The sequence below is a fragment of the Paramormyrops kingsleyae genome, chromosome 2 (genome assembly GCF_048594095.1).
Source record: "Paramormyrops kingsleyae isolate MSU_618 chromosome 2, PKINGS_0.4, whole genome shotgun sequence".
NCBI lineage: Eukaryota > Metazoa > Chordata > Actinopteri > Osteoglossiformes > Mormyridae > Paramormyrops > Paramormyrops kingsleyae.
Genome location: NC_132798.1, coordinates 16709111 through 16736513, shown reverse-complemented (window position 1 = coordinate 16736513; position 27403 = coordinate 16709111). Strand labels below are relative to the sequence as shown.

At 41.2% G+C, this 27403-nt stretch overlaps 1 protein-coding gene and 1 long non-coding RNA gene across 3 annotated transcripts; one reads left to right on the top strand and one right to left on the bottom strand.

Annotated features, from left to right (window-relative positions):
- Positions 1–23: 23 nt before the first annotated feature.
- LOC111856573 (atrial natriuretic peptide receptor 3-like) lies at positions 24–26495 on the bottom strand. Of its 2 annotated transcripts, none has more exons than XM_023836661.2 (8): positions 25805–26495; positions 16833–16955; positions 15572–15747; positions 9639–9774; positions 6554–6648; positions 6222–6342; positions 5770–5857; positions 24–4397 (listed from the first exon to the last, which is right to left on the bottom strand). In XM_023836661.2, exons 1-8 carry the CDS (start codon positions 26493–26495, stop codon positions 4286–4288), a joined length of 1542 nt encoding a protein of 513 aa, XP_023692429.1. In that variant the 3' UTR covers positions 24–4285. The 2 variants fall into 2 exon arrangements, with proteins under 2 accessions (XP_023692429.1, XP_023692430.1); XM_023836662.2 differs by having other exon boundaries at positions 5770–5854.
- LOC111856575 (uncharacterized) lies at positions 24691–26487 on the top strand. Its single transcript, XR_011985446.1, has 3 exons — positions 24691–24975; positions 25905–26030; positions 26426–26487. It is a non-coding gene; the product is annotated as an uncharacterized lncRNA (long non-coding RNA).
- Positions 26496–27403: the final 908 nt, after the last annotated feature.

Sequence of the window (27403 nt, the reverse complement as noted above, 5' to 3'; positions counted from 1 at the left end):
AATGAGAAACCAAAAGGGAAAGGTCAAATTTTACATTTTTATTCGTCAATATACGTTGGTGATTGAAATAGCTAAATATTTCTACAAGGAATGTTTACAGAGCAATGTAGACGTGTCAGATGGCTGAAAAGGCAAATATTTAGAAATAACTTCTCAAAACAGAGTAAAATATATACAAGAGCGAACCAAAGGGTTAAATCTACAGGCAGGAATATAAAATTTCTACAAAATAAGGCTTCAATAAATATCACATTATATGCAGATATTTTTACTTACATCAAAACATTTCACCGTTAGGTTGAGCAGTATGTGAATCCTCTTCATACCTCTGCCAACACCTTTTCCTTAACATTAAGGAATGACTGCTTCTTTTGTTTTAAATCAACACATATCTGAAGCCCTGACCCACAGCTTGAAAGACACCCCCAAATATTTCAATGTATACATATTATACAGTCTGAATTTGTTTTAAACACGTGATGTTTCACATTTTTTAGAGGTATGCGAACAAAGTTAATGTACAGGATGTACATTCAGAATAATTCAGAGTGCCAACATTCATGTGTTTATGAATCTCGTGAGCCTTGGGTTCTGAAAAAAAAAACACATACTGATTTTTCAAAGCCCCACTTTCGAAAGCTTATAAAACACCACTAAGCTTATTTAGCACAGCAAAAATACCTGGAAGGAGTTATTTACTGAATGCCGAAACAAAGGTTCTCAATAACATTTAATGTCTTCTGCTTAGTTTATGGCAGTGTAACACACTCATACATAAGAAACGGAAGTTAAAGTTAACAGGATTCTAATCAGAGACACACACACACATACACACACCCCATTCAGTTTTCATCTTATTATGAATATGGTTTAAAAGCATACGCTTTAACCCGATTGGTTAAAGTAAAGTGTCTGTGTGAATCTATACAGAAAGTAAATATCTACAGAGGGGAGTGGCCAATCTCTCAAGAACACAACGGGGGGAGAGCCCAAGCTCAGACACAAGCATATCCTCTCGGTTCCAGCGACATCCTGTCCATCCTCGTTTCAACACATGTCTAGCACTCAAACAACATGTATTAAGACACCAAATGCTGTCACTGCGAATGTTTAATCCACTGTCCAGCAACAGTGCCCAAGTTGTATTAACAGATTAATGACATGAGTGTTATATCTCATCTATAGATTTTTTTCTGAGGGGGTCTGGGTAATGTAGTTTTATGGAACCCCACATGGAAAAGTAAAATATTTTGGTTTGTGGGCAATTTGTAGAAGTGAGACATTTATGACACTAAGACTAGCTAATTAAAACAAAGACAGTATTTGTTACTATTGCGAAGGCAAGACTGAAATATACTTCTGTATAAATGTAATGCAAATTCACTATATACTTCATAACTTAACACACATTAATTTATATTGTTAACTGTTACATATTTTCAGATGTTAATATGCTAATATATTTCATTAAATATTTTCTGACAAAATACATTTTTAAATTTTAGGCACTATATAGCTCTCTTTCATGGTTCCTGCTTTTCATTTTTAACATTTTGGAGCTAGAATGTGTAGGTTAACAACCTGTGCTGTGTGTCAGTATCGTAAAATTAATATATCCATCCACATTCTAACCACTTAACCTGTTCAGGGTTGCAGAGATTACCAGAAAATGCTTGCAAGAAATAACCAATATTTTTTTAGCGCTCTGAAAATATTGAAAATGCAAATAGCAACAACAGTATGGATAGAAAAACGGAAATAACTGCACTCCAAATGACAGGCATTACACATTTCCCTGTTTAAGAATAAAGTGCTGAATTACGGTACTTACACAGACAAAGGACAAAATAAACAGGAACAGGTGAAATTGAAAAGGAAAATGTGCACATTAAATCCTTCTGTGTGATTCCAGATTTTCATTTGAAAATAAGACTGTGTTTTTTGGATAAAGAACAGATGAATCGCAGAAGAAAGACAATTTGTTCCAAGTACTTAGTAACACTACAAAACTGAAGTGAGTTCTAAAGGGTGACCTTAACCATGTCAGATTAAATCATGTTAATTCTCAGAAGAATCAGGCCCGCACTGGGATAAATGCCTGTTTTGTTTATAAAGAGCCAGGCTTTCACTAAACAGATTTAGAATGATAATGTTACTGAAATTTCACTCAACGTTGTGTCATTTGAAAGTCTAGGCTCTGGATACCGAAATGCTAGGATATTCCATATTAAAAAGCTTCGGAAAATGTATTTACCTTATGTAAGACATGCAATGACTGCTTCTCTGTGTTCAGCCCAACTTCAATCTTGCCAGCTCATTTTTGGCAGGTAAAATTTTTCATGTTATTATTTTTCCAACTGACACTACACCCCCCCCCCCCCCCATAAAAAAAGAAAGTCTTCTGAAACATAAAATAAATCAGCCAAAAATCTAGCCCTCCTAATTTGCTCTGGCATATAACAAAAAATGTCCCTTTGTAGACGGTCAAAATTGACTCTGTGGGGAAAGTGGAAACAGTCAGGAAGCTGAAATAATGGGCGTTATTGTTACATCAATATCATCCGATATACGTCTCCTCTCGAAACGACTGGCTGTGTTTCCGTCTATTCTCCTGCCAGAGGAGGGACGCGCGCACCCTTTCATTTCACGCCTTGTACGATGAGGGCCAAAAACACCGGATCTTGGAACTCAATGAGCGAGGAGAGGAATTCACTGGTGTCCCACTAAGTGGAGACATCAAAGTTAGCGTCATGAGCGCCGTGCCTTACAAACTCACCGCTCTGGTGTGAGCAGCTGTCGCTCTTTAATGTTATATCTTTAATGGTCATAAAGTCTCTATAAAGCTTCAGTTCCGTTTCCAGACTTTCTAGCCGCCGTCAAATAAGCCACGTACTCTGCCATGACTATGAAACGGAAATGAAAAAGACCGTGCTAACTCAACTTGAAGAAAGATAGCAAAGAGACAATATTTAACACGCAACTTCCATAAGTCATCGCCTTCTGCATTAAATGATTACATCTAATTGACATTTTACTGCTTTTTAAGACAAACGAGAAGAAAAAGCTGGAGGTACAACATACTAGTATGTATCATACAGTTTGTCACGCATTTACTTCAAATAATATAAATACTGGATTTTGATTTCATAAACCGTTCATGATTTCATAAATCGTTTCCTTGTTTGGTGAGCAACTCCAAACTTCCAATGAAGAACAAGGTGAATTTTGATTTTTTTTTTTTTTTAAAAGAAAAGCTTTACCAGATGCTATGTAGGACAAGAAAATAAGTTTCAACATACAAAATATTCAACTATTCTTCTCTTTTAATACAAAAACCAGGTGAAAAATAAGGTTTCCATTAAAAATGTATTAGGGCCACAACAGTCATTTTATTGAGCATTTTATCTGGAAAAAAAATTCAAATCTTGTTTGAAGATTTAAAAAGCATGCCTGAGATAAATAAAACTATATTTTAACTCTGACATGCTTAAATTATGTGCCATTTCCCTTCAAATACTAATTACACAACCCAATCTTGGGACGCCCAGCTCCTATTCAGTTCTTGCATTTCTAGGTAATTTAGGAATTACAATCACAATTACACCATTTGCCCCGAGACTCCAATTATCAGTACAGGATGCCTTCGCTGCGGCATAACGGCATGCAGACAGTGGATACACACATGGGCCGCATGCCAGAATGCTGTGTACAGCACTTCACTGCTGTGTTAAAATTCCACCATGACTCACAGAAAGACGTACATTCCTTTGTCAAAATTCCTCCACCATGTAGACGTTCTAGTATTTATAAAAGTGTGCGAATGACCTGGATAAAATAAGCCTTTGGTAGAATGAGGGATGTTCCAGTTATTCACTTTAACCCAATAGGTGTGAAATACATTTATTTAGCAATGTTACTCTGAGAGGGTTGATGCCTTTTCCAGACATTGTGTGTGTGTGTTTCTTTGTAATTAGCATTAGCCCACTCCTGACCTTAATGTAGATACTGGCCTTCTGATCATGGAGAAATAAAGCCCCTACAGAATTCGAATGCATCCTCCTCTTGTTCTCTAAACAAGCGTAATGCCTTGCAAAGCAGCACCACGCAAATGGTACAACTTTCCTGAGTTTATGAAAGTCAAACGAATAGAGGTTAAAAAAAAAAATAATAACAACACTACAGTATGTTTTTAAATAAGAGGAGTCCCTTCGACCGGCTTGGAGAGTCTTTGGTCACATTCCGTGGCAGGTCCCTGGCAGGGGGGCCCCCTGCAGCGCGGGGAGCTCTATGCCGCAGAGAAGTTGGACCTGATGGAGTCTTCTCGCAATTGACGGTGCTTCCCAATGTTGCAGTCCTCACGCTGGGTCCGCCGCTCAATAGTTATCCTGTAATTCTTTCTGTGGAAAAACACCGGAGAAAGTGTGTGTGAGAGAATTCCAAAGAATTCCAGTTATTATCATCTTACAACAGGTGTCACTGGGGAAACACACGCCATTAATAACACAGACTGTTTCCTCTGCTTCTCTTCATTTTCTCTCAGGCGTTCCGATGACAAGACACCAGACTTATTAGATGGTAGGAAAAGGGGACCGTCTGCCAAAACCAAGAAGGTTAAAGGAACTCACCCATGGAACGGAAACTCATAACGGTTGTACAGTTCCCTGGCTGTGACCCAGACCTGAGCTTTACATGTCTCCAGTGGTCTCGCTTTCATGTAGAGAAAATCCTAACAATTTTATTCCAAACATTACTTAGTGTTTTATTTATTAACACTTGGAATCTGCCTCTGAGGAAATACCTGATGGAATTACAATTAATGAACTACCATCTTCAAAATTATTTCCTGTGACTATGCATATCTTAAGCCAAAGCAGCAGAACAGTACTACTGAAATGAACAATTATTACAGACATACATAAAAGCTTAAGCTGAGCCATACATTTCAGCACTGAGCCATATATTTCAGAAAGTCCATATTTAAATTTTGAAACCTTCAAAGCCTTTCACAAGCATTACATTTTTCTTAGAAAAAACAGGTAGGCCTATACTAAATTAAAATTAAATATAAGTATATTATTTTATAAATATTAAAGGGCGCAGAGCCCTGAGCATTTCACAATAATAACCACAATAATATTCAAGACAACCTCATGTTTTAATAATCACAGAAGGTTTTGTGTTAATAAAGCTGTAGGTCCAAAAAACATAACTAGTTCTTATATGCCAATAAATTAAAGTGAAGACCATAGGACTGCAGTCAGTTTAAGAAGGTGTGGCACCCTATTCATGGTGACCTTTGACCTCTCGTTGTGGCACCCTAGCTTTCCTGTCCCGGAAACAGCTTGCTGCACGTGCAGAATTTTGTCTTAGCCAATATCTGTCCATAACCATTTACCCAGTTCATAATGGGCCTGGAACCTATGTCAGTATTCAAATCTTTAAGCTGCTCTTTTATTGATTTTATTGATTCATTATCTGGTCACACTACCTCTACCTGGATATTAACTTTGCTATAAATGACAGTTTGGGCCCAAGTAATTTTTTTAGTTGGTAAAAATGAGGTATAGAAAATAAAATTGGGCCTACGTGAAGTGTTATTTTAGGCTGTTATTTCGCTCTGAGATCCTCGGTCATAAATAAGAAAGAGCATCTGAGAGCGGAATAAAGCTTAGAGATAAGCTAACGTAAGCCTCAGCTTGAATCCAGCAGAAGAACTTTCTGATTACCATAACAAGAGGGTTCTGAAAGAATGTTTAAATGGCAACTAACCTGAAAAAGTAGAATGATATTAGCATTGCTGTGCCCAGAAGTGCTCCAACAATGATCCCTGTCACTGCAGATACCCCTAGTCCACCTGCTTGGGAAGGAAAAGAGGGTTATTAGTTAGGAGAAAGTAACACCCGTCCTTGATGGAGACACCACTGCACTGTAGACTGAGGGCTCTTTGGAAGAATCACTCCGATTGTGGTACTGTTAACATTTTTTTTTACACCAACCTCTTTAAAATCGTTATTTAAGAAATTATGCACTACCACAACCTCCCATGTGAACCTTGGATACAATGAAAGCATTTTCAAAGAGCCAAGAGTGGATTTTTTTCTGCTGCCAAGGCCAGCAGTTGAACATGTTGGTTACCCGTGAAGGAGAGTAGGCCGGGGAACCTACAAGTGGATCAGCTTATTTCACATGAACCAGGGGGAGGGACAGTAGGGAAGGTTTACATGATTTGTTGGGGTGCTCCGGGAAAGGGTTTCGGTGTCTGTCCTTCAAGGTGAAGCGTTCTCTGCTGAACCCTGGCAGCACCTGAATACTGCCGTTGATACCAAAGTAGTTCATAACCACCTGAAATGACAGCACAACAGGCAGCTAAATCCAAATACTCACCCCTTGATCTTACAAAAGTAGTACGACCCATTTGTTTAATTTCTTAATGTCTTCAGCCCATAGCTGGGCATTCACTGAACTAACTGAACAGATCAGTGTAATGTATTTGTATGATACATGCAGAACACATTTTTTATGGCAGAGAACATATAAAGGATATATGATATACCTCAAAGGTGCCTGCCTCATGGTCTGTCATGGCCATCACAGAGAAATCTCCGCTTCTGTCTCCATTGGCATCTATGGACACCTGGCCAGCGATTCCTGTTCGGCGGCATTCGAGGAATGAGAAAATTAATTAGCTACAAGACTTGCATGCTCCAACGAAAACAAGGGGGGAGTCGACACATTCCGGACATCCAATACAACAGGAAATCTCATCAGTCTCCCTTCATTTTCATTGGCAAAACCTCCACAAAATTGAAATTTCATCCATGTGTCTGCATTCCCAAATTCTTGACATTTTTAAAATATTATTTCTTTTAACAACAGAATATGAGCCTGTTTTCTGTTGAACAAAACATTGTCTTTTGCAGTGCGCTCTGGAAATACAGCCTCTTGACTGTGTTCAGCAGGCCACATTCATTTTGCAACTAGCTAAGTGGACTAGGGCAATACAGGGAATTCTGGGAAAGCCTTGGCCTCTTAAACATTTCTCTGCGTGTTTCTGACCTCACCAGCAAGAAACAAATCATGTTCACCTCTTTTTTTTTCTTTTTTTACTTTCCTCAGTTTGCTCTTGTGGTCTGCGGCACTGTGTGAATTGTATGCCCAAAAATGACATCAGTGTCACCTGACTTCATGCTGGTTATTGTGACTCTGTTGTGGCTTTTAGATGGTCGTGTACTGTACTACAGTGTTTTTACTCTCACATTTCACAGCGGTCCAGCCATCATGCTTCGGGCTTCCAAAGCATCCAAATCTCCTATGCTTTTGTTTTTATATTTGTACATCATAGCAGGTAAAAACTGTGAATTAATAAGTCCATTTATTCATAAGTTAAAGTCTTGAACTTATCTCGTACTGTTAGTACTATCTAGTCCCATGCTGTTGTTATGCGTCATGAGTAAGCGGTAAGCATCCTGTATTTACAATCTTGGTTTTAGTTAAATGTAGATTCCTTTCAACATAATTTGTTTCCAGAAAATAACTACACCAGGACTTCTGCTATCTTAACTAACCAGAAACAGGAGAGCTATTTTTGTGGAATGCTTCCTAATCAATGTGTTAAATTCAACATTGTCAGGAACATCATTTGACAGCTTGGGTCCATAACTGTCCTGTGGGTGACGTGGTGTGTATTCCCAGAAGACAGACCGGTAAAAGGAGAGACCTGGAACCCTGAGTCAGTGCAGAAATACAGGCGTTCCTGTTGTGATATAGGACATCTGAACTTTGCAACATTTCTCAGCACATTATGCAGTGTTCAGAATCATAATAAATTTGTCTTTTATGAACGACGTATATAGGACAGCATGTAGCCACATCAGCTAATCAAAAAAGTGTCAAATGGAAAATGCTGCAGAAAATCTAACTTCCAACTGTTATCTAGGGAAAAAAAAACAAATTTGGGTTGATTTTTTGAAGACTACTGGTGATTTATTTTAAAAAACTTAAGTCATTAGACATTAAAGGGCATCTCCGATTGTCTCATACCTCTTTCATTCTGCTTGGCATTTTAAAAGCCTGTGAAATTACTAGTGAATTTTAAGAGTCCTCACTCTCACAGTCTGTTAAAGAGTCTTAAGAGCACAGACAGGAATGCGGTTTGCTGGCTTGGCAAAAGAAAGGACGCCAAGGAGATCACACTAATATCCGACTATGGAACACTACCTGGTCAAGGAAAACCATGGTGGAAAAGGACGGACTGCTCCACACTCCACGTTTATGGCCTTGAAACATGAAACTTCATCTACCCAATAATTTCAGCCTTTTACTACGACCAAACCAATCTCATTAACATGATGTGCATCCTAATGATACTGGAATATGAAACGATTTAACCCAATAATTTTGACCATGTACTACAAAATAGTAATTATCTGTACTAGGACAAGAAAATAATACTTAGAAGAATCATAGACCCAGATTCCCCAAGAGGAAATATTCAGCCCAAAATACTTCAGCTGGCTCAGAAGATTAGGACACAGAGACATTAAATCTCCTTGTACAGGATTTACAATCATATTATACATTAAAGATGAATGAGTATAATGTGTGTGTAAGTTGCATAAAAAATTGAAAAACTGAGGGTCTCTTACAAGCTCAAAGCTGCACGTTTCAGAATGCTGAGTATTTTTAAACACAAGGCAGTGTGTGATTATGCTGCAGACCAACAGTTCTAGCTGTTACCTGGACACTTATGTATGCAGGAGAACTTTCTGGTGGGACACTAGCAGCGTAGAAACGACTGAGGCTGAGAAGTGGGAAAGACGAAAGTCATGCAGTGGAAGATGAAGCAGACTTTGCATAATGCAATGCACAGGAGACTTCACTAAAACCAGTAATTTATAAGCTTGCTAATTAGGCACGGCTTTCAACTTTTAATAGGAGAACTAACCTGGTATGTCACTGTTAAGATTTTTTGGGTCAATGATGATCAACCACATATCTAATCAAATATATAGTTGCAACATAGATGAGAGAGAGCACTGTGTTAATGGAGGTCAGTAACAAATGGCCTCACATTCAGAGTGTTACATCACTGCAATTATCCCATATCCGAGACCAGTGCTCAGGTCAGTGCCATTTTCCTCGGCGACCGCCAAAGGCCGTGATCCAGCACACCAGGGTGAGTCCATTAGACTCACGACCCGTTGCCATGGCAAACGGTAAAACAGCAGCCTTGCTGTGTGTCTCAGTACCTGCAGTGAAGCAGTTATAGGTGTCTTCAGAATACAGGAGCTGAGCGTGGAAATGATGCCGTGAGCAACTACAAGCATTCAGGCTGCAAAGAATCAGCTAACAGCTCCAAGAATCGCAGCCACTGCAGCTCCCAGTACGTCTTATATATCAGCATGGTCTTAGACAGGCTTCTTATCATAATCATTTCTCAGATGTGCAACAGCTCCTGGGTGGCCAGGTCTTTCATATCTCCTACAGATTTTATTCCAGCCAGTAATCGATCGAATGTCATGCGATCAGGTCCTCTGCAAAGACATAGGTTTTACGAAGAGGACACGGATAAAGTATCGATCACACACTCGACACAACACTCTCACACCCCTACTGGTTTTAGGATGACGAGGTTTTACCTTCAAAGCTTCTGTTCCACATGCGGTGTGTAATCTGTGCTCCATCTTTCTTGTTGGATCCATTCTTCATCACCTCCCCCAGCGCCAGTGCATACAGGAGCAAAGCATCATGAAACCCTTCCACAAACACATTCACCTGCAACAAATCCCAAAAGCCAAGCTGGTCAAGCACAGTGTTTCAGGATGACCTCTCATTCAGCCAATAATAAAGCAGTCATTGTCAACTCCAGTCCTGGGGACCCTCAGTTATTGGCTGGATGAGATGTCATCCCAGAAAGCCCCACCCACAAAAACTCTCAGCGAATCAGCTTCCCCACTCCTGCTTTATCCCATTACTGAGCTCGACATTTCTGATGCAGCAGATTTCACTAAGGAGTTACTGATCACTCCTATAGCATTTGATAACATACACATGAGTTTCTATGTAACTATGTGTCCCAGAATGCACCACTAAGGACAATACTACACAGAATAACACTACACTGTCAAATCAATTCATTTTTAATCATGCAATGCACTGACATGTATATTTCAGTTACTTCATTTATATACCATGACAACTTCCCGTATGACGTCTGGTGACACAAGGACACCCATGTATCATTTTGTATATAGTGATGTATAGACATTGTACCAATGTAAAGGTTTGCTAACATTTCCCAATATGACAGAATTTTGGTCTGCTCGCTTTGCATGTCTGGAGAGATGTCGGTGATCAAAGTTAGGGCTGAAGATTAGTTTTCCTACAACCAATTCCAAAAAGGACAAGGATCAAGGCAGTAGAGACCCTGAATGCCAATCCCCCCCACACACAGAGTCCCCCAAACAATCGCCACACACAGAGCTGAAGGCAGCTATAAAACCATGACCCTGGAGGCGCAAGACCACAACACATCCTGCAGGGATCCACCACAGCAACCTCCGGAGCGACCTTGCCAGAGGTAAATCACCGCGGGGTGATGTAATGTCCAAACCTTTAAGGATAGTGGGTTGCCAGGCCCAGAACCATGTACAATGCATTATTATGTTCCAGGCACCAAGTCTCGTAGTACAGTCCTGGACATGAGTTTTACGGTGCGTTGCCATTAAAACGTCTGTACAGCAAACACAAGCGGCTGGTCGATTTCAGTCCCTCTCTGTTGTGCTAAAGTGTCATCGTGGAAGAATGGAACAATTCACTGATTCAAATTCAAATTCAACAAATTCATCCCTCTGAAATGTTTCCTCCGCTTTGGCAAAAAGGCGAGAAAAGTTTAGGAAACTGCCAAGCCTGCATTACAACGTGTGAAGCCTGGGTTCTAGTTTCTGGGGGAGGAAGGAAGGAAATAAGTGAAAAGTAAATGCTTTGGATATTAAAAAACCAGACGTAAATCGATAGGAACTGGTTAAGTAGCAGGCGAGACATGAGGACCACACAAGGGTCTCCTGTGAAAATATGTCATTAAGAATTTCTGCTCTGTTGTCTCATGAGGTCAGCTATAACCCCTCTTCTTCTCTGCACGCGCCAGGAAACATCGAAGGGAAAGAATGTGTCCAACTCCGAAACAAGCTCCTTCTAGCCAGAGGGTATCTCTCATGGCGCGAGTCACTCGGACGTCCACTAGGGGAGTCCGGCCCCACCACGGCCATTTCCAGCACCAGGCTGGCAGATGGCCACTACACACGTGGCAGGTCATGTGACCTCACACTACTGGAAAGCTGTGACCCATGTAGTCCTGAAAATGGATACATTGATGGTGCAGCCAGCTGAGATATTCACACAGAGCACCCTGCTGGTTCACAGCTACAGAACTGGAGAACTGACCTTAAATAACGATGCCTCCAGTTTCTATTAAATGGCTTTATGTTTCATCACAACAGACTTCTAAGGCATAATCCATCACAGAAGGACAGATTCCGATGCATGGCAGCCTGAGGTGGATGAATTTATGGATTCCTCTTTTAACTTAATCATCTCAAGCAGGACTGAGCTGGAATTTACTGCCTGTATTTTTTATTTTATTCTTTTTTTTTTTAGGAAAAGCGGAGGGTATTGCACTGCCAATCCCAGCATGATTGAAAAATGTTGCCAAAAAAGTCAGCATCATTATGGATACGTGACTTGCCAAAGACCTTTTATACAGCGTTTCTTGCCTCTGCAGACCCACTGTGTACTGTGTTTGCTCGAGAGTTTTGGCCCTGTCTTCTCCCCTGATTAGTCTTAGGGAACAGCACTAAAATGAGCAATGACTCGTCACTTTCTTCACTACACTGAAAAAAAATCACAGATTAAGGAGCAGCTGCTGCATGATGGGAAATCGAAAGCTGTGAACAGAGCAGCTAATAGCTGAACAACAATCATCCCATGTGGCAAAAAGGTCACCTGTTTCAACAAAATAACTGGAAAAGTGAAAACAATGCTTGTTTTAAATGAAGACTGTCAGAAGTCACTGCTATTTAATAATACAACTGCTATTTAAAATATTTCCAAGAAGCACTAAATATGTACTTTCACCACAGGTGTTATTGTGGAAGTGCCTCGCTGTCATAAGTAATGTTGGCTATGTGAGCGTGAATCCAAGCGTTTCTGTCAGAGAGGACAATCACCATTCCCCAGCCTGAAGGGAACTGAACTGAATGACGAGTTTGGACAATGAGTGTATTAAACGGAATGAGGAATTCAGACAATGGGTGAATGTAGCAGAATGAAGAATTTGGACACTTGGGCAAACAAAACCATATGATGGGGAGACAAAACAGAAGAGAGGGAATGCAGGAGACAGAAGGAACCTGCTGCGATTCCCACCTATCTCAATTACCAGAAAGATTTATTTATCAGGAACAAGACCTAAGGCGACATAAGGAGGCATTACAAGGAGGACAAAAAGCTCTGTGTGGTCACAGCAAAACAAACTCGGGGACACCGGATCCTGTGGCCATTCAGGTGTTTCATCTTTGCTGCCTCCAAAGTAAAAGTCATTCCACTGAGGGAGATCAGTATCAATATCGGACAGCGTCAGTTTTATGTCTTGACGTTGTATGCAGTCGCACACCTTAAAAAAATGAAAAGTGCATTCAAATATGCAAGAGCTAAATCAATTAGGAAACTTTCCATTACTTAAAAAATTACTTCCCATACTTCAAATCCCTTCGTGTGCAATTAAACGCTTATACGCCAATCAGTGCGTCTGCTGGGAAACAAGTTGTAATGAGCATAATTACTGGAAAGTCGTTCGGCCTTCGGAAGGTTTTTTTAAGCGGCAATCTCGCTCCCTGTAATGACACAGGTTAATGTTCATACGGGCTTTGCCAAAACAGCAGCAACATTCAGAAAAACGTCCGTTACCACAAAGAAGTAGCTTGATACAGCCCCGGGGGCAACAAGGAACAGCCACAGAATGTTGCGTGATCAATGTATGAATCGTCCACAATAATCAATTTGTTTCACTATAATCCAAAATGAATGATTATCATTTTGCATATTAACTGTTTACAGAGGGTATTTTTTTCCTTAAAAGGTACAACAGCAGAATCAATGGATCTTCTGGCCACAAGCAATGTTTGTGTGGCACCACATTCCCAAGGGGGCCAACAGGGAGGAAAACAGTCGTTAGTTGTTTAGATTCAACTCATTTGTTTTGTTTCCACTCTTTCAGTTTCATGTTAAAAGCACCAACAGCACAGAAGTATCTCCAGTTCAGGGGGGCTCACATTTCTGAATAGTGAGGTTAAAAACTTACTTGGGGAGGGCGAGAGACCCATTTTCTTTCCTCACAATGCATGCGGCAGAAAACTCTCTGCATGAGATGAAATCCTGTATCCCTCAAGAACTTCTGCACAACTGGCCCTGAATGGAGCGCGCATCTACAAGTGTGCTAATCCAACACACCCACCTACTGGTTGTCGTTGCGTATAAATATTTTGGGTAGGGGAAATCGACTGCTGAAATATTAAATGTTCCTGGCAAGATGTCTGGGATTACGCCTGCTTTCGGGTTTTTCCTCTTCAGAGGGAAAGGCCAAAGTGAGCAAGAGCGTGCCAAAGATATTATCCGCCCCAGACAGTCATCCCGTTGTGATCTGCTGGCCATAGGCATTGTCTGAATGAGTCTTTGTCCCGTATCTTTACCTCTCTTGCTCCTGCTCGCTTTCGAATGTCATTTTACACACAACGGCTCACAGAGATAAAAATGAACTCCTTCATCCGACAGATACTTATTTGTCGTGACCGCTGTATGGTGGGCTTTTAATAATCCACCCATTCATTGTCTGATCGTCTAGGTCACAGTGTTTCCCAGTCCGGTCCTCGGGGACCCCCAGCCGGTCCACATTTTTGCTCCCTCCCAGCTCCCTGTCAGACAGTCCACATTTTTGCTCCCTCCCAGCTCCCTGTCAGACAGTCCACATTTTTGCTTCCTCCCAGCTCCCTGTCAGACAGTCCACATTTTTGCTTACTCCCTCCCAGCTCCCTGTCAGACAGTCCACATTTTTGCTCCCTCCCAGCTCCCTGTCAGACAGTCCACATTTTTGCTCCCTCCCAGCTCCCTGTCAGACAGTCCACATTTTTGCTCCCTCTGAGCTCCCCAGGAGAAAGCAAAAACATGGACTGTCTGTGGATCCCTAAGGACCAGATTGGGAAACACTGGTCTAGGCAATTTACTCATATCATAACAGGTATTTTCTTACACTTACGTAGTCCAAGCATGGCAGGATTACGAAAACAATCGCATTTTCTAATCTACACGGTGTGCAGCCCAGAACTGCCCGGACTTCCTCCAGGCAGCTAACAGTGAGAATTTGTTGGAGTGCGCCCGAGTTCTCGTGGTAAGAAATCCTGGAGATCTTGTCAAGTTGCATAAATACCATGTGCAAATGCTGGAAAACCACAACACGTGTCCCAACTACCGGGAAAGGCAAGAAAAAGGCCCATTCTCCACATCAGTGTCCCAATTCATGGGTCAAATAGAAATGCAGCATCTCTCTTGACAACATTATATGGAGTCATTAATACAGCATACACCTACATACGACCCCCCTCCCATCAAACTGTTATATAAAATGCTTCAGAAAAAATAGACCTTCCTGTCCTGTTGTACATCTGAATGGAATACTTGCATTCTGATTGCACTGTGCACAGGAAGACCATACTGTGTGCTACACAATAAATGAATTGCATGACAAATGATCCTTTGCGTTCTGATCAGAAATGAGAACCCCCCCCCCCCCCAAGTAACTGGTCCACTGGACAGCATTTTTTCACCATTCCCTAAGGTCCCAACCAGCAGCTCCCAGTTTGGGCACAACCCCTGGCCTTTTTCCGCACCCCCACTTTAGGCTGGGCCCAACTGCCACACCCTGCTGAGGCCGTTAATCTTGGCTGCTCTATTCATCGACAGCCATTTGTTCCAGCATAATGGTTCCCATTGGCCCCGTTCGTGAGCTTGCTATAGTTTCTGATGAGCGCTGACACAATGGCGGTGACCAACCCATCTGTATCTCCCCAGGCACGCGCTTCCAAACGATGCAGAATCCTAACATCTCCGCCATCGTCCTCAACACTATGACAACAGCTATGAATCCATGACGCCAACTAGACTGTACATATAATCAAGTAATAAGCAAAAGTGACTGTTATACTTAATCTTTCGTAGTTTCAGGGTTGGGAGGCACTGAATTTGAATACTACTGTGACAATTAATCCCTTGTGATCTCACCAGAGATCCTCAAAATGCATATATCACAGAGCATATTTTACCATGCAAGTACCTCATGTAATAGTGTAATTTGAACAGTAACAAGCAGATCTTCAAGCCTGACAAGGTTCAAACATACAGGGGAAGAACACATCACTTTTATATAACATTGTACTACAGGGAACATTTTTGCTTAACATACAGACAGCAGGTCCAGTGGGGTTAATGGGTTTGCAGGCATGAGGAAGCAAAGCTGACGTACATTGTCCCCATCCTCGTAGCCGTAGACTCCTGCCTTCTGCGTGGCCTTCTTCACCTCCACGGAGAAGTTCTCGAACTCCTCCTTGACGGAGCGCAGGAGGGTCACCGTGTTGAGGGCGGCGTACGCCTGCTTGGCCTCGGCGTCGTATTTGTCTCCCCTCTTCCAAGAGCCGTTCCCTGGAACAAAGCGCTCAGACATAAACACCCAAACAGGAACAATATCCTGGAAGCTAAAACCAAATACTTTAAATATTATATACAGTAACAGGCTTATTACAGATCTGAACATCTGACCATGCTTTTCTGGCGATCTTTACAGCTTGGTTTCAGAATATATAAATGTAAATCGTAAAGGAAATTAAAGAAGTAGCACAAATGTAGCCTTGTGCAGTTACAGCTTGGATATTTTATTGATTATGTCCTGCCTGCGGCCCTCACATCTTGTTCTAGAGCACCTCCTCGTTGATGGTCTACATGGTTGCTACAGAGGCTCCTATGATGGTTGCTATGGTTGTGACACAGAGGTTTTCTGGGTCAAACAGCTCGGCAAACATCAGAGAACGTGAGAGGAGCACAAGTGAGAGACGACAGCAGCCATACGAAAGGCCCTTGAGTGTCTCCATTATGTTTTTTTCCCCCTTTTTCCTAAGGTCCAGGGAAATTGTGTCATCTTTTCGTTTTTTTGTGTTGCCCAATAAAAAGCACTGAAGCAGGACTGTGACGGAACAGCAGTGTGCTTTAGGAGTTCGGTTCTTTTGACTGAGAAATTTAATAGGTACTTTAACGAGATCCAACGTGAACTTGTACTGGTCATTTTGAGGGTACATACTGCAACCAGTAAGAAGTGAAGTGTCAAGAGGGTGAAACATTTTGCACCCAGTAAAAGGCATCTAGAAACATTGCTGATTTTGCACCTACTGCTAATATTACTAATTTAAATTTTATCTCCCTACATTTGTAAAACTAGTCGATATTCCTCCTGGATCTCAAAGCAACCACCATTATTTTTTATTCAGTACTTTTTTTTTTCTTTTAATGAAGGTGGTGGTGGTGCAGAGGAGAAGGATGTCACATCAATAAAAGACATGAGCAGGCTAAAGGTCATTTAGAGTCTACACTGTGCCCAACTCTACTCTTGACCAGTCTTAGTTTGTATACGTCTTCATTCATATTTTGTTTGTAGAATTCGAAAAGTTTTGAAAGGCAGGTCACAGGGCCAGCAAATGTGTCGAGGCGAGAGATGGCACTGCGGGTCGTGTTACCATACGATGAGGAGTTGAAGAGCTCGATGTTGAAGAAGACGTTGGTGCCGGAGGTGAACATCCGTCGATGGGCGGCCAGCATGATGTCTCTGATGACATTAGCGCCCGCACACATTATGATGACTGTCAAAGGAATGGCGCACAGCAGGTCAGTCACACCACGGAGAATAAAGGAAACACTGTCAGAAATGCTTACTGCTGTGGGCCGACATTGGTCGACTTGGAGAGGGACACCTGCTTACGGAACGGATTACATCTAATCGGTGCTGGTCTTCACATCCAGCACCCCCCGGCTGAGAAAAATTGAAATTGGCTTGCTAAGTCGGCACCGCTGCGAATATGGCACTCTAGGCGGTCGCCTATGTCACATAATGGGCAGTGGACAGTGGTGTCTTAATGGTTAGGGAAGTGCACTTGCAATTAAAAGATTGCTGGTTCGAATCTCTGACCAGCAAGACACCACTGAGGTACCTGTGTCACAAACTGAAGCTCCAAGTCTGGAATTGGGGATCCCAGATCTAATGCATCAGGTGGGAAGGGGCTGCATGTGATACTATATGGGAATTTCAACACCGAACATCAGTTTGGCACCATATTACAATGAAAGGTTCTTCACATTTATCGATAATGAGATCCTCTTTATACAATTGTTTTATAGTTTTGTAACAAGTAAATGCAAAAAGTCCAGCCCAGTGAACTGACGATAGACACCAAACTGGAGATATGGTCTGAACTTCATCATCTGCAAAGACAAACATAAACTGTTTATTGAAAAAACTAATGTATAGGGCCCTGTTTATTTCCTAAATGTAATAAAAGAATAAATTTCAGCATGTCATACAACTATATAAATCAGCTTAATGTACTTCTCAGTAAACACAATTACACAAAGAAACTATAAAATAATATAATTCTGCTCCCCCCGAGTTTCCCCTGAAAGGCAAATTTATTTAGCAGTCCATGTCAAGACTGATTAATTGCTTTAATCATCAACAAAGACTATACTGTTTCCATATCAAACACTGAATTAGTGAGGGTCTTTTTCCGTGTGATGAATGTAAATATTATGTTAATAATTTAACAGCAATAAAAGTCAGAGTCAATAAAAATATTTCACCTTTCGATTTTGCTCCACCTCAGGTCAGAAGAGAAGTATGTAACTACCTCAAATGGTAATTATAATTACAGAACCTCCTAAACAACTCCCTTCACAAGAGCACAAATTGCCCCTACAAAATATCCAGGTAATGTAAACATGTAAAATAGTAAATGTTTTTAAAATGAAGGTGCAACAATATGACGGAATTGATATTCCCCTGGTGCATGCGAGCAGTAATGATGACTTTGCTATTTCTGTAGCAAGATGTATGTGTCGCTAATGAGTGAGAGTCAGTAAGGGCTGGTGGCAGATCCAGACAGACTCTTAAGCGAGGTCTGTGTTTAAGAAGCACCTTAGGTGGCTTCAGCCATGAAACCAGCGCACTTAGGTGATTGGTTCCCTGTTTTAGGGTCACCCCATAGGCCAATACACACCTTACAGCACATCGACGATAAATCGGGTTTGATTATAGTGTGATTATAATGAGCAGCCAACCCCGTGTCCTCAGTCTCATTCCCTGGCACACAGAAGTCATGCATCTACCAGGCACTTAATGAATTTTCCTGCTTTCGTTACTATTTATCTGTCTAAAGAAGTCTTGTCACAAGCATAATTTTAAGAAAAAAATATTGCATTTGTTTGTGCAGATCAGTTTTGCCATTTGAGGTAACTATTGTAGCTAATAGGCTACCCAAACAGGTAATTATGACATTATACACATTATTTTACGTAACTTAACAGCATGGGAGGCAGATAAAGCAGGGTGTGACACAAGTCTGTACGAGCTAAAGAGCAAAAATAATGAATGGTTAATTTAAAACCTGGCTTTCAATGGGGAAAAGTACATCTAGGCCTGATACAAATCAAAGTGACAAGAATCCCTCAGACGTTACTTTCCAGGTTAAATAATCGGGGGGAAAGTTCATAAAACAGAAAATACAGCGTCGGCATTGAAATCTCTCAGACGTAATATGTGTTAAAAATAAATAAACAAACAAACAAACAAGGATATTCTGAAATAAAGTGGTCCATAAATAGGACGGTTGAGGCTCTGGAACATTCCCCACAACTTTGTCACTGTAGCGAGTCTCCCAAAAATACCCCGAAACGGAGCAGGCCAAGCTTCACCTCAGTAGTCCTTCAGTATAGCAGCCTTTAATTGCGGAGCGTAATACACACTACCGGTCCTGTGTCGACTCCCCAGTGAATCCGCTCCGGCCAGCAATATTTCACAAATCTGAATTTTCCCTCCCCAGCCTGGAATAAGAGGCGTCCCTCATGGAGCATTTATCACGTGTGTTTTATATCTGTTTTTTTTTTTTTTTTTTTTTTAATCGGAACAACACATTACTATAAGACATATTGTGCCAGTTGTGCGCATCCTGAAATGATGGGCTTTCAGCTCAGAGCGCCGAACAAGATGGGAATTTAAGGTCTCCAGCAGAAAAAAAATCAACACTCGGATTATTCTACAAATATAAATGAGGCTTTTAAGGTGTTGCATAACATCAACATTTTATTTACTTCAACTGGGATACTTCTCAAGGGTAAAGTACATTATAAATCCACTCAAATAAGAATCCAGGCTACTCTGCTTGGATTGCTTTGGCCTCCTCGGGCTGAAAAATCCAAGAGCACAGCTTTAATCGTCTTATAGTTCTCAACATAATTACGTTCCATTCAATAAATAAAAGCTTCTTTCTTTATTAGGAGACTACCCAATGTAGAAAATGGTTTTTGCTGTCTACTCGTTGAGCTGAAAAAAAGGTTATACAAACTTTAAAAAATATGACCATCTTCTTAAATTTACTTCTGAACCTGATGGCCATAAATGACCAAGTTTAATCCTTGTTCCTTCTATAAAACAGCCTTTCTGCTTTAAGGGAAATTGTTTTGCAGTACTCTAAGCTTTCAGGATTCCTTATATATTAGCCATACTGTACAAACAAATAAATATATTAAATCTTGGTTTGTTGGAAGGCATGGCAGTATGCATGCAAAATTCTTGGAGATGATCTAGAAATGTATCTCTGTTTTTTTACCCTTTGATGACATCATCGGAGGACTGATGATAGCTGAGGGTTACAACTCAGCCACAAAGGGCCTTTTCAGGGTCTAGACATACGCCCGGCCCACGCACCCCCAGTGGCTCATCTTGAACAATTAACTTACAGATACTATGTAACTCCTTTCAAAAGATTTAACAACCAATTGTGAACATGCTCTGTGTTTTAACAAATGAGAAATCACTGTCAATATCCCCAGCTTTGAATCTATTAATGTTAAATGACTGCATTTGCATGTTTGACTGCCATTTTTAATTGCACTTCAGCTGCGTTTAAACAAATCGAAGGGCGTAATTCAAAATCTGACTGCAAGACGACTCGACTGAACAGTTGACTAAGTGAATACATTAAATGTGTCGACCTTTCAGTAGGAGACCCAAATTCAAACTGTTCTACTTTTCTTTTTCCCTTTGGACATCAAATATTGAAGATCCTACGAGTAAAACCCCCTATTTTTATGACATCGCTTTATCTCTATGACATTTGTTGATAGTTAATCATACAAATAACAAGTATGTAACATTCATGTTGGTGCCGCTATGGATATACATTGTGTGAGATGGAATCCACGCCCTCTTCCAGGACGTGCACGTTGGATACCTTCCAGTCTTGGCAGGGCAGTGGCAATTCTAGGATTTTTTAGGATGGAAGGAATAAAAGGGCCATAATTCATGCATAGAGGCCAACCTTATCATCTGAATCAGTGAGTCCCCCTGTGGCCCCACCCCATATAAGCCCCGGGGCCGGGGGGCAGGATCCTGCCATGATGGCTCTTGCCCCCCTGCTTGACCCCATGCTAGAGGCGCAGTCTGCATGTTTCTGATGGCCCAAAAATTGCTGCCATGAGTCACTGCTTCAGTGTAGCGGACCTAACCTGAGCTACCGAGCTAACAGTGCTAGCATTCTTGAAATATTTCCAGCCCGTTGGTATGCAAGCCAGTGTGGGCTGCCGATACAGGCTCGAGGAAAGAGATAAGCTTGGAATCAGACATGACAGGGATAATAGGGCTTCCCAATTTGTAAGGGACCCCTTTCAGACCATGTGGCACACAACTTCCTATAAATGGATTATAACATATAAACATAAACAGCCTTGTAATAGCAAGCACCCCAATAATCTGAAATATCATTATAATTACCATCATTAATATTAACTTCAGATGTTATGCAATGCAATATTATTTGCTGCTGTCCTTTTTAATAAAATCCCACCTCTACTTCCACGATATAGTTCATAAATCCAGTTAAGATCAGTAGACCTTGCCCAGTGGTCACAGCTGATATGAACTGGACAGCATCACTTACTAGTAAATCACCAGACGATCTAGTGCAGCAGATGTTTGCAAACCATACCTTGCACTTTGAACCTGTTTCTTAAAACATATGTTGTGATTTAATCCCAGCTGTCTAATGGTCTATCTGAAACGATCAATTCACCTGCAATTCAAAAGTAAAATTTTGGTTTGAGTCCCACCTGGGGCTTAACTGTTGTAGCCTGACCATGTAAATATAAATTTAGCTGTATTTATGGGCCAAATAGATTAAAGCACTTTATTCCAAACTATCCATCCATCCATCCATCCATCCTCCACAGCCACATATTCAGTACAGGGGCCATCCTGGATGCACTACCACTGATTTTATGCAATAGCACTTTTGGGTTATGATCCCAAACTCTATTTGCAATTCATTTTCGTGCCATTTTAAGACAGCTGGCAGCTTGGCTGCCGTCTCAACAAAGTGGATTTTACCAGGCTTCACTGGTTGCCTAGCGACCGATCACATACATCTATTGAGGCACATCGCCAGAATATCCTCAAGCCAGATGCAACAGTGAAACACGCTTACCGCAGACAAGATACACCATTGCGTAATCGATACACTGAGTGTAATTCAATGGACTGCAGGGGGCGCAGTGACTAAAGACGGAAAAAAACCAAGGAGCCAGCCCTGCCTTGCAGTAAAATAGTTGGTGGATAAACAGTAAGACTTTAACTCATAATTACTGTAGGCAAATAAATTAGCAATTAAAAAAGGATTTATTTATGAACGGCTAATTAATCCTATTAATGTTTTTGCTAAGATTAATACATTTTGAGTAAAATTGAACTAAGTTTGTTGACATAGGAATTACATAATTGTATATGCCCAAAGTTTACCACCTGCCAGGTCCCACCTTCTTAGGCAGGTAACTGATCTAACTGCTCAACACCCTTTTTAAACATTACTGAATGTTAAAATGTTGCACGGCCACGCTGGGTCACACTGGGTCATATTCAGGTGGTTCACACTGACCAAAATAATCTCATCTGCATGCCCCCCCCCCCCTCCAAAAAAAAATGGGACATGACAAATTTTAAAAATTAAGTTCCAGAAGCACATCTGACAGTGGCGTGGGAACTTATTTTTGCAAATATGGTGCGTGGGCCATTTTCATCCGTAAATCTTCAAACCCGAAGCACTGACAATAACAAGTAAAAATTAACCGAGATGATCAGGGAACGACCATAAGTAAGGTACGCGTAAAGTTAATGTGACTCTCCAGTGAGGGGAGATACACTGTAATGAACTGCAGCTTCAAAAGCTGGACTTCAGTGTTTGTATCAGTGTTCAAGCTTATCAGTCTCTAAGCAACCAGTTTTTAAATGGATGTGAACAAAGAAACCAAAAAACTGTCCTCCACAGCCAGTTAGACACTGCGTAGTGGTATTCAGATTTAACACTTTTAAGGATTCAGTTTTTAATGCACATCTCCATTCGGGTGGGGGGCGGGGGTCTCAATGTCCTCCACATGTGACAAGACCTTCCCCCACAGTACAAATACTTGCCGTTAGGGTAATCAGTGTCTCTAAATTGTCAGTGAAACACAATCGACAATAAATTATCACCATGTCCCTATGAGTACTGTTGTCACTAAATGGAAAGAGCACCACAATCCAGACAGCACCAATCAGACTCCCCCTCCAAAACTGAGCACTCTGGTATTTAACATTTAACATGATGTGGGGCATTATGCAAACACAGAAGAAAATCATTCCAGAGACCAGGTTGAGCTTGCAACAAAACACCCTATTAATCTTGCAGACAACATGTAGACATAGGTCATCGTCAGATTATATAGAACGACTGTGTAAAATCCAGATTCAACACAGACAGCAGTGACAGCATCAGGCTGTTGGGATTGCAAAGATGGACAGGACTTAGAGGAGAGTGGAAGGAGAGATAAGCAGCTATTGTGTGAAGAAGAACCAGCTTCAGTCTTCTGAAGAAAGATCTTCAGAAGGACTGAGACCCAAACGATCAGAGGAAACCTTAAACGGCTGAAAAATGAGAAAGTAAATCTTCAATTACACGTTTTCTCTAAGGGAAGAGATGTGTCAGATCCTGACCTCCGGTGAGGAGGCTTTGAATATTTCCTAGTTGTCAGTAAGTGATCTCCAGACGAACTCAGCAGGGCAGCAACAGCAGGACACGATTCAGAGTTGGGGGATTCTTACCCAAGAAGACTATCAGCTGTAGATGCTGGAAAAGGTGCTAAATATAATCAATTCATGACACTAGGCACATATGCCAATGGATTTTCAAAACTGATTTATATTTTCCAAAAATTGGGCCCCATAGGGAATAGTGAAATATGCCTGTGGCATATCTAATGGGTTTAAAATGCAAAATATGGCTTATAATATTACAAATAAGGACAACAACATAAATGAATTTGTGTCAATTCCTTTACTCTCATAGTCATTTACTTTAATTGCCTTGCATAACAGCCCCCCCACCCCCAAGAATATCAGTCATAGTGCAATGGACAGGCAGAGGACTGTGACCTGCCATACCCAGACCAGCGCCTGGTAGCCTTCTCAGGAAACTCCTACTCAAAGCCACCTTGAAATTGGTATTCTGTCTGGCCAGATCCAGCAACTCTGCCCGTGAGATCTTGTAAGAACTTCCCCCAGTCTCTCTCTTCCTTATTAGCTCCACTGCTTGTGTGTTGTCATGTATATTATGCATGAACATCTTGGGATGGATAATTCGATGCTACAGTGGGCCAGCAGGGGACATAGCAGTTAAAGACCTGGATCCATATGTCTGGAAGGTTGCCAGGTCACACCCCAGGATTGGCTTCATTCCTCTTCGTTAAGGCATCTAACCTAATTGCATTTGTAAATGTGATATAACATGAATTATATGGTTTGTGAGCTATTTATACTGGTTAGCATAAATACAGACATTCCCTATCCATAAATAAATTAACTTAACAGTATCTTCTCATGGAAATCAAGTATTTTTCTCTTAAATATAACAACTCTACCAACCGTAATGGTCAGAGATAGCTGAGAAAATGAGCAGGTCACTGATTTGCGTTTTCAGTTTTATTAATTACTTTCTTATGCATTTACAGTAATTATCCATCTGCCATTGCTGTGACCTCAGATCCAACCATGAAAATGTTCTCTGCACCGTTTAATTTGGCAGATACAGGACGTGTTCGTCAGACTACACAGGCGGCAGGGTAAAAGACCCTGAGGGAAACCGCGCTTCACAAAGCTTCCATCAGAGGATGCCGTGGACGGAAGGGCTCTAGGACGCCAGAGAAGCGGGGTTTCTGGAGAAGCTGGCCAATCACAGTCTCGACGGAGATAACAACAGTATGTGGTATGAGCCGGCCGACCTGTGCCTCAGGGGTCAAGTGTTTAAGGCATCAGCTACCTACTAAAGTTTACATATCACAATTCTGACAATACCCAGCTATACTTAAGCCACAGGCGGGTTTGTATTGTAAACTCGGCAGTCTTTTTTTGTGATAGCTTATATAGATACCCAGAGAAGCACTTCTAGAAACAAAGTTCTGAAAATGCCCTTTGGCAAGACGATTTCTAATGGCAGGAGACAGAACCAGCCGATCCTAAAAGAGATCACGGCTGCGGTGGGCTGGGCGAGACTGAAGGGAGCCCTACGCTCCTCGTGCTCCTGGGAGGTAAGAGGCGTTCAGTTTCAAAAATCCATGCTCAATGAGTGACATCTCAAACAAATCAAAAAACCTTAAAAATAACCTGTGCTTAAACTCATCTTCAGTTTCCAAATGCTTTTTTTTCTTTAATTGCGGTGACTGCCTGTCAACTCACTTTCTAAGTCAGAGTTTTTGGAAAAAACATAAAATAATCATTAAACGATCCTAGGAGCTCGATGCTATCTGTACATACATTGGGGTTTATATGCACCTGTTACTGAGAGCCGCTACACGTATTTCGATCCTTAGTAATTATACAAGCTCGAAGTAGCTCAGTAGCGCTCCGATATATTATGTAGCAGATAAATCAAAGCTTTTAAACATGAAACCCCCAATGGCAGTTTTGAGCACATGATCATCTACTTTCATTATACTTTTATCGGGGAAGAAAGATCACATTTCAAGCAAGGACGATGAGAAAACGCTGTCCAAACATGAACGTTAAGTCCAGCGGCGTCTGTCTTAAGCACCTACGTGAAGCAGATTCATTAACCATCCTGGTAACTTTTTCAGGTCAGTTATTTGATCTACCTTTGGTTACAAGGTTACCCCCGAGCGACGCATTCCCAGTTCTCCCAATGAATTACTTTAATTAATCGAGTAAACTTGCGCATCTGCAAATTAATGAGACACTAAATCTGTCTGCAAAATCACTGATGCCCCATTAGTGCTGATCTGACTCAGATCAATACAAACTGTGTTTTGCTAGTCACTCATTTGCTGTCACCTGCCATTAAACTTTCCGGTAAGAAACATCAGCGTCACTCGCAACTTTGAAAACTTATGGAGAACAAACCTTCGCTTTCGTAGGTGTACTTTATGATCTCCTCGATATCCACTCTGTAATCTTTGGGGTGAATTTCAAAGATGTCTATTTTGTAATCTTCCGAGTGCAGGATGTTGTGGACGCCCTCCAAGGTGAAGTAGCAGTTCCTTTCCTCCTTGTCATCGTCGAAGATGAAAAGCGCCGTCTTCCAACCGAAGTGATGGAACATCGCGGAGAAGGTCTCCGCCATCTTCAGGTAAGAAGGAGCGACCCTCGTTAGATGGGAGTACTCCTTTTCCTTGTTGCTGAAACCCGTAGCTAAAGCACCTGCTGAAATAACGGGAATATTCCAGTGCGACGCCATCCTCACCACCTGCGCGGCGGCGTACTCGCAGACGGGTCCGAGAATCAGGTCTGGCTTCTTCTTGCACGACCTGTCCACTAAATTGAAAAGTGCCTCGTTGCCGCAATCGGAATTGTCATAGTGAACATTGAAATTGAATCCTGAGTAGAGTCCTACATCGGATCTCATTTTTCTCCGTGCATACTCTATAGCTGGTGTGACTCTCGAAATTGAGAACAAGTAAGAGTTGTTTTTTGGCAGAATGACCAACACATCGATGTCTTCATTGATTGCACTTGTCCACACAGGTAACAGGAGGAGCGAGACGTAGACACAGCATTGCAACAGACATGACAGGTTTGCACTTAGAAAACTCATTTTATTAGTTAGCTATGGTTCAGTTCTGTACTAAACTTATGCAATATTTAGTTTGTTTTGCAATTTTAAAATATTTTACATTAGAGAACAGGCAAAGAAATTTAGAAATGTTTCGTCTTTAAACTTTTAGTTTTTTCCTCTTTTTAAGTTTTAAGATTTAAAGGATGTGATGTGTGCGAGTCTGCCGAAACCTTCCCGGTTTGTTAAAAATCCCTTCTATTCCCCTTAGTAGCGCTCCCGTTTCCCTAGTAATTCCTCTTGTTTAAATATGGTAACTGCCCTGCCTGCTGCCACACACGCTGGCTCCGGGCTGCAATTTTGAAGCATCCTCCTCATTATTATTCCTACGTCATAGCACAAGCGCCGCCTCCTTCTTAAAGGCATAACGCCTCCTTTCGGTGTCTGCGCAAGACGAGTGGTCGCAGAATTTCAACTTTCCCTTCCTTTAGATGCTGCTCGTTGCGATGTACTGGGTGCCGCTCTACTGTTGTTGGAAAATTAATATAATATTGGGTATCTTGTGAAAGATGCATGAGCATTAATCCAGAACAATAATCAACAAAAGACAGAAGTATGATAATTTTCTTAATAAGCTTAAACGGGTTCTATCTTAATGGACATTTTTCATTAAATATTTTCTCGAATCTGTAAAATGCAACCATCCAAGTATTGTCCGGAACACAACTAAAGCACGAATACGCATATATTTATATTTTTTAATAATTTTAAATATAATTGTTCATATGTGTGCCTGAAATATGATCCATATTCATGTCAGGCATACATTTTAATTACATTCTCAGGTAAGATTCAGAAATAACCTGAAAAATAAAAATCTTGAACCGCAGTACGCGAAAGTGCTTAGCAAAAGACATACCGAAAGCCTTTTGTGTAGCGCCCCCAAGTGG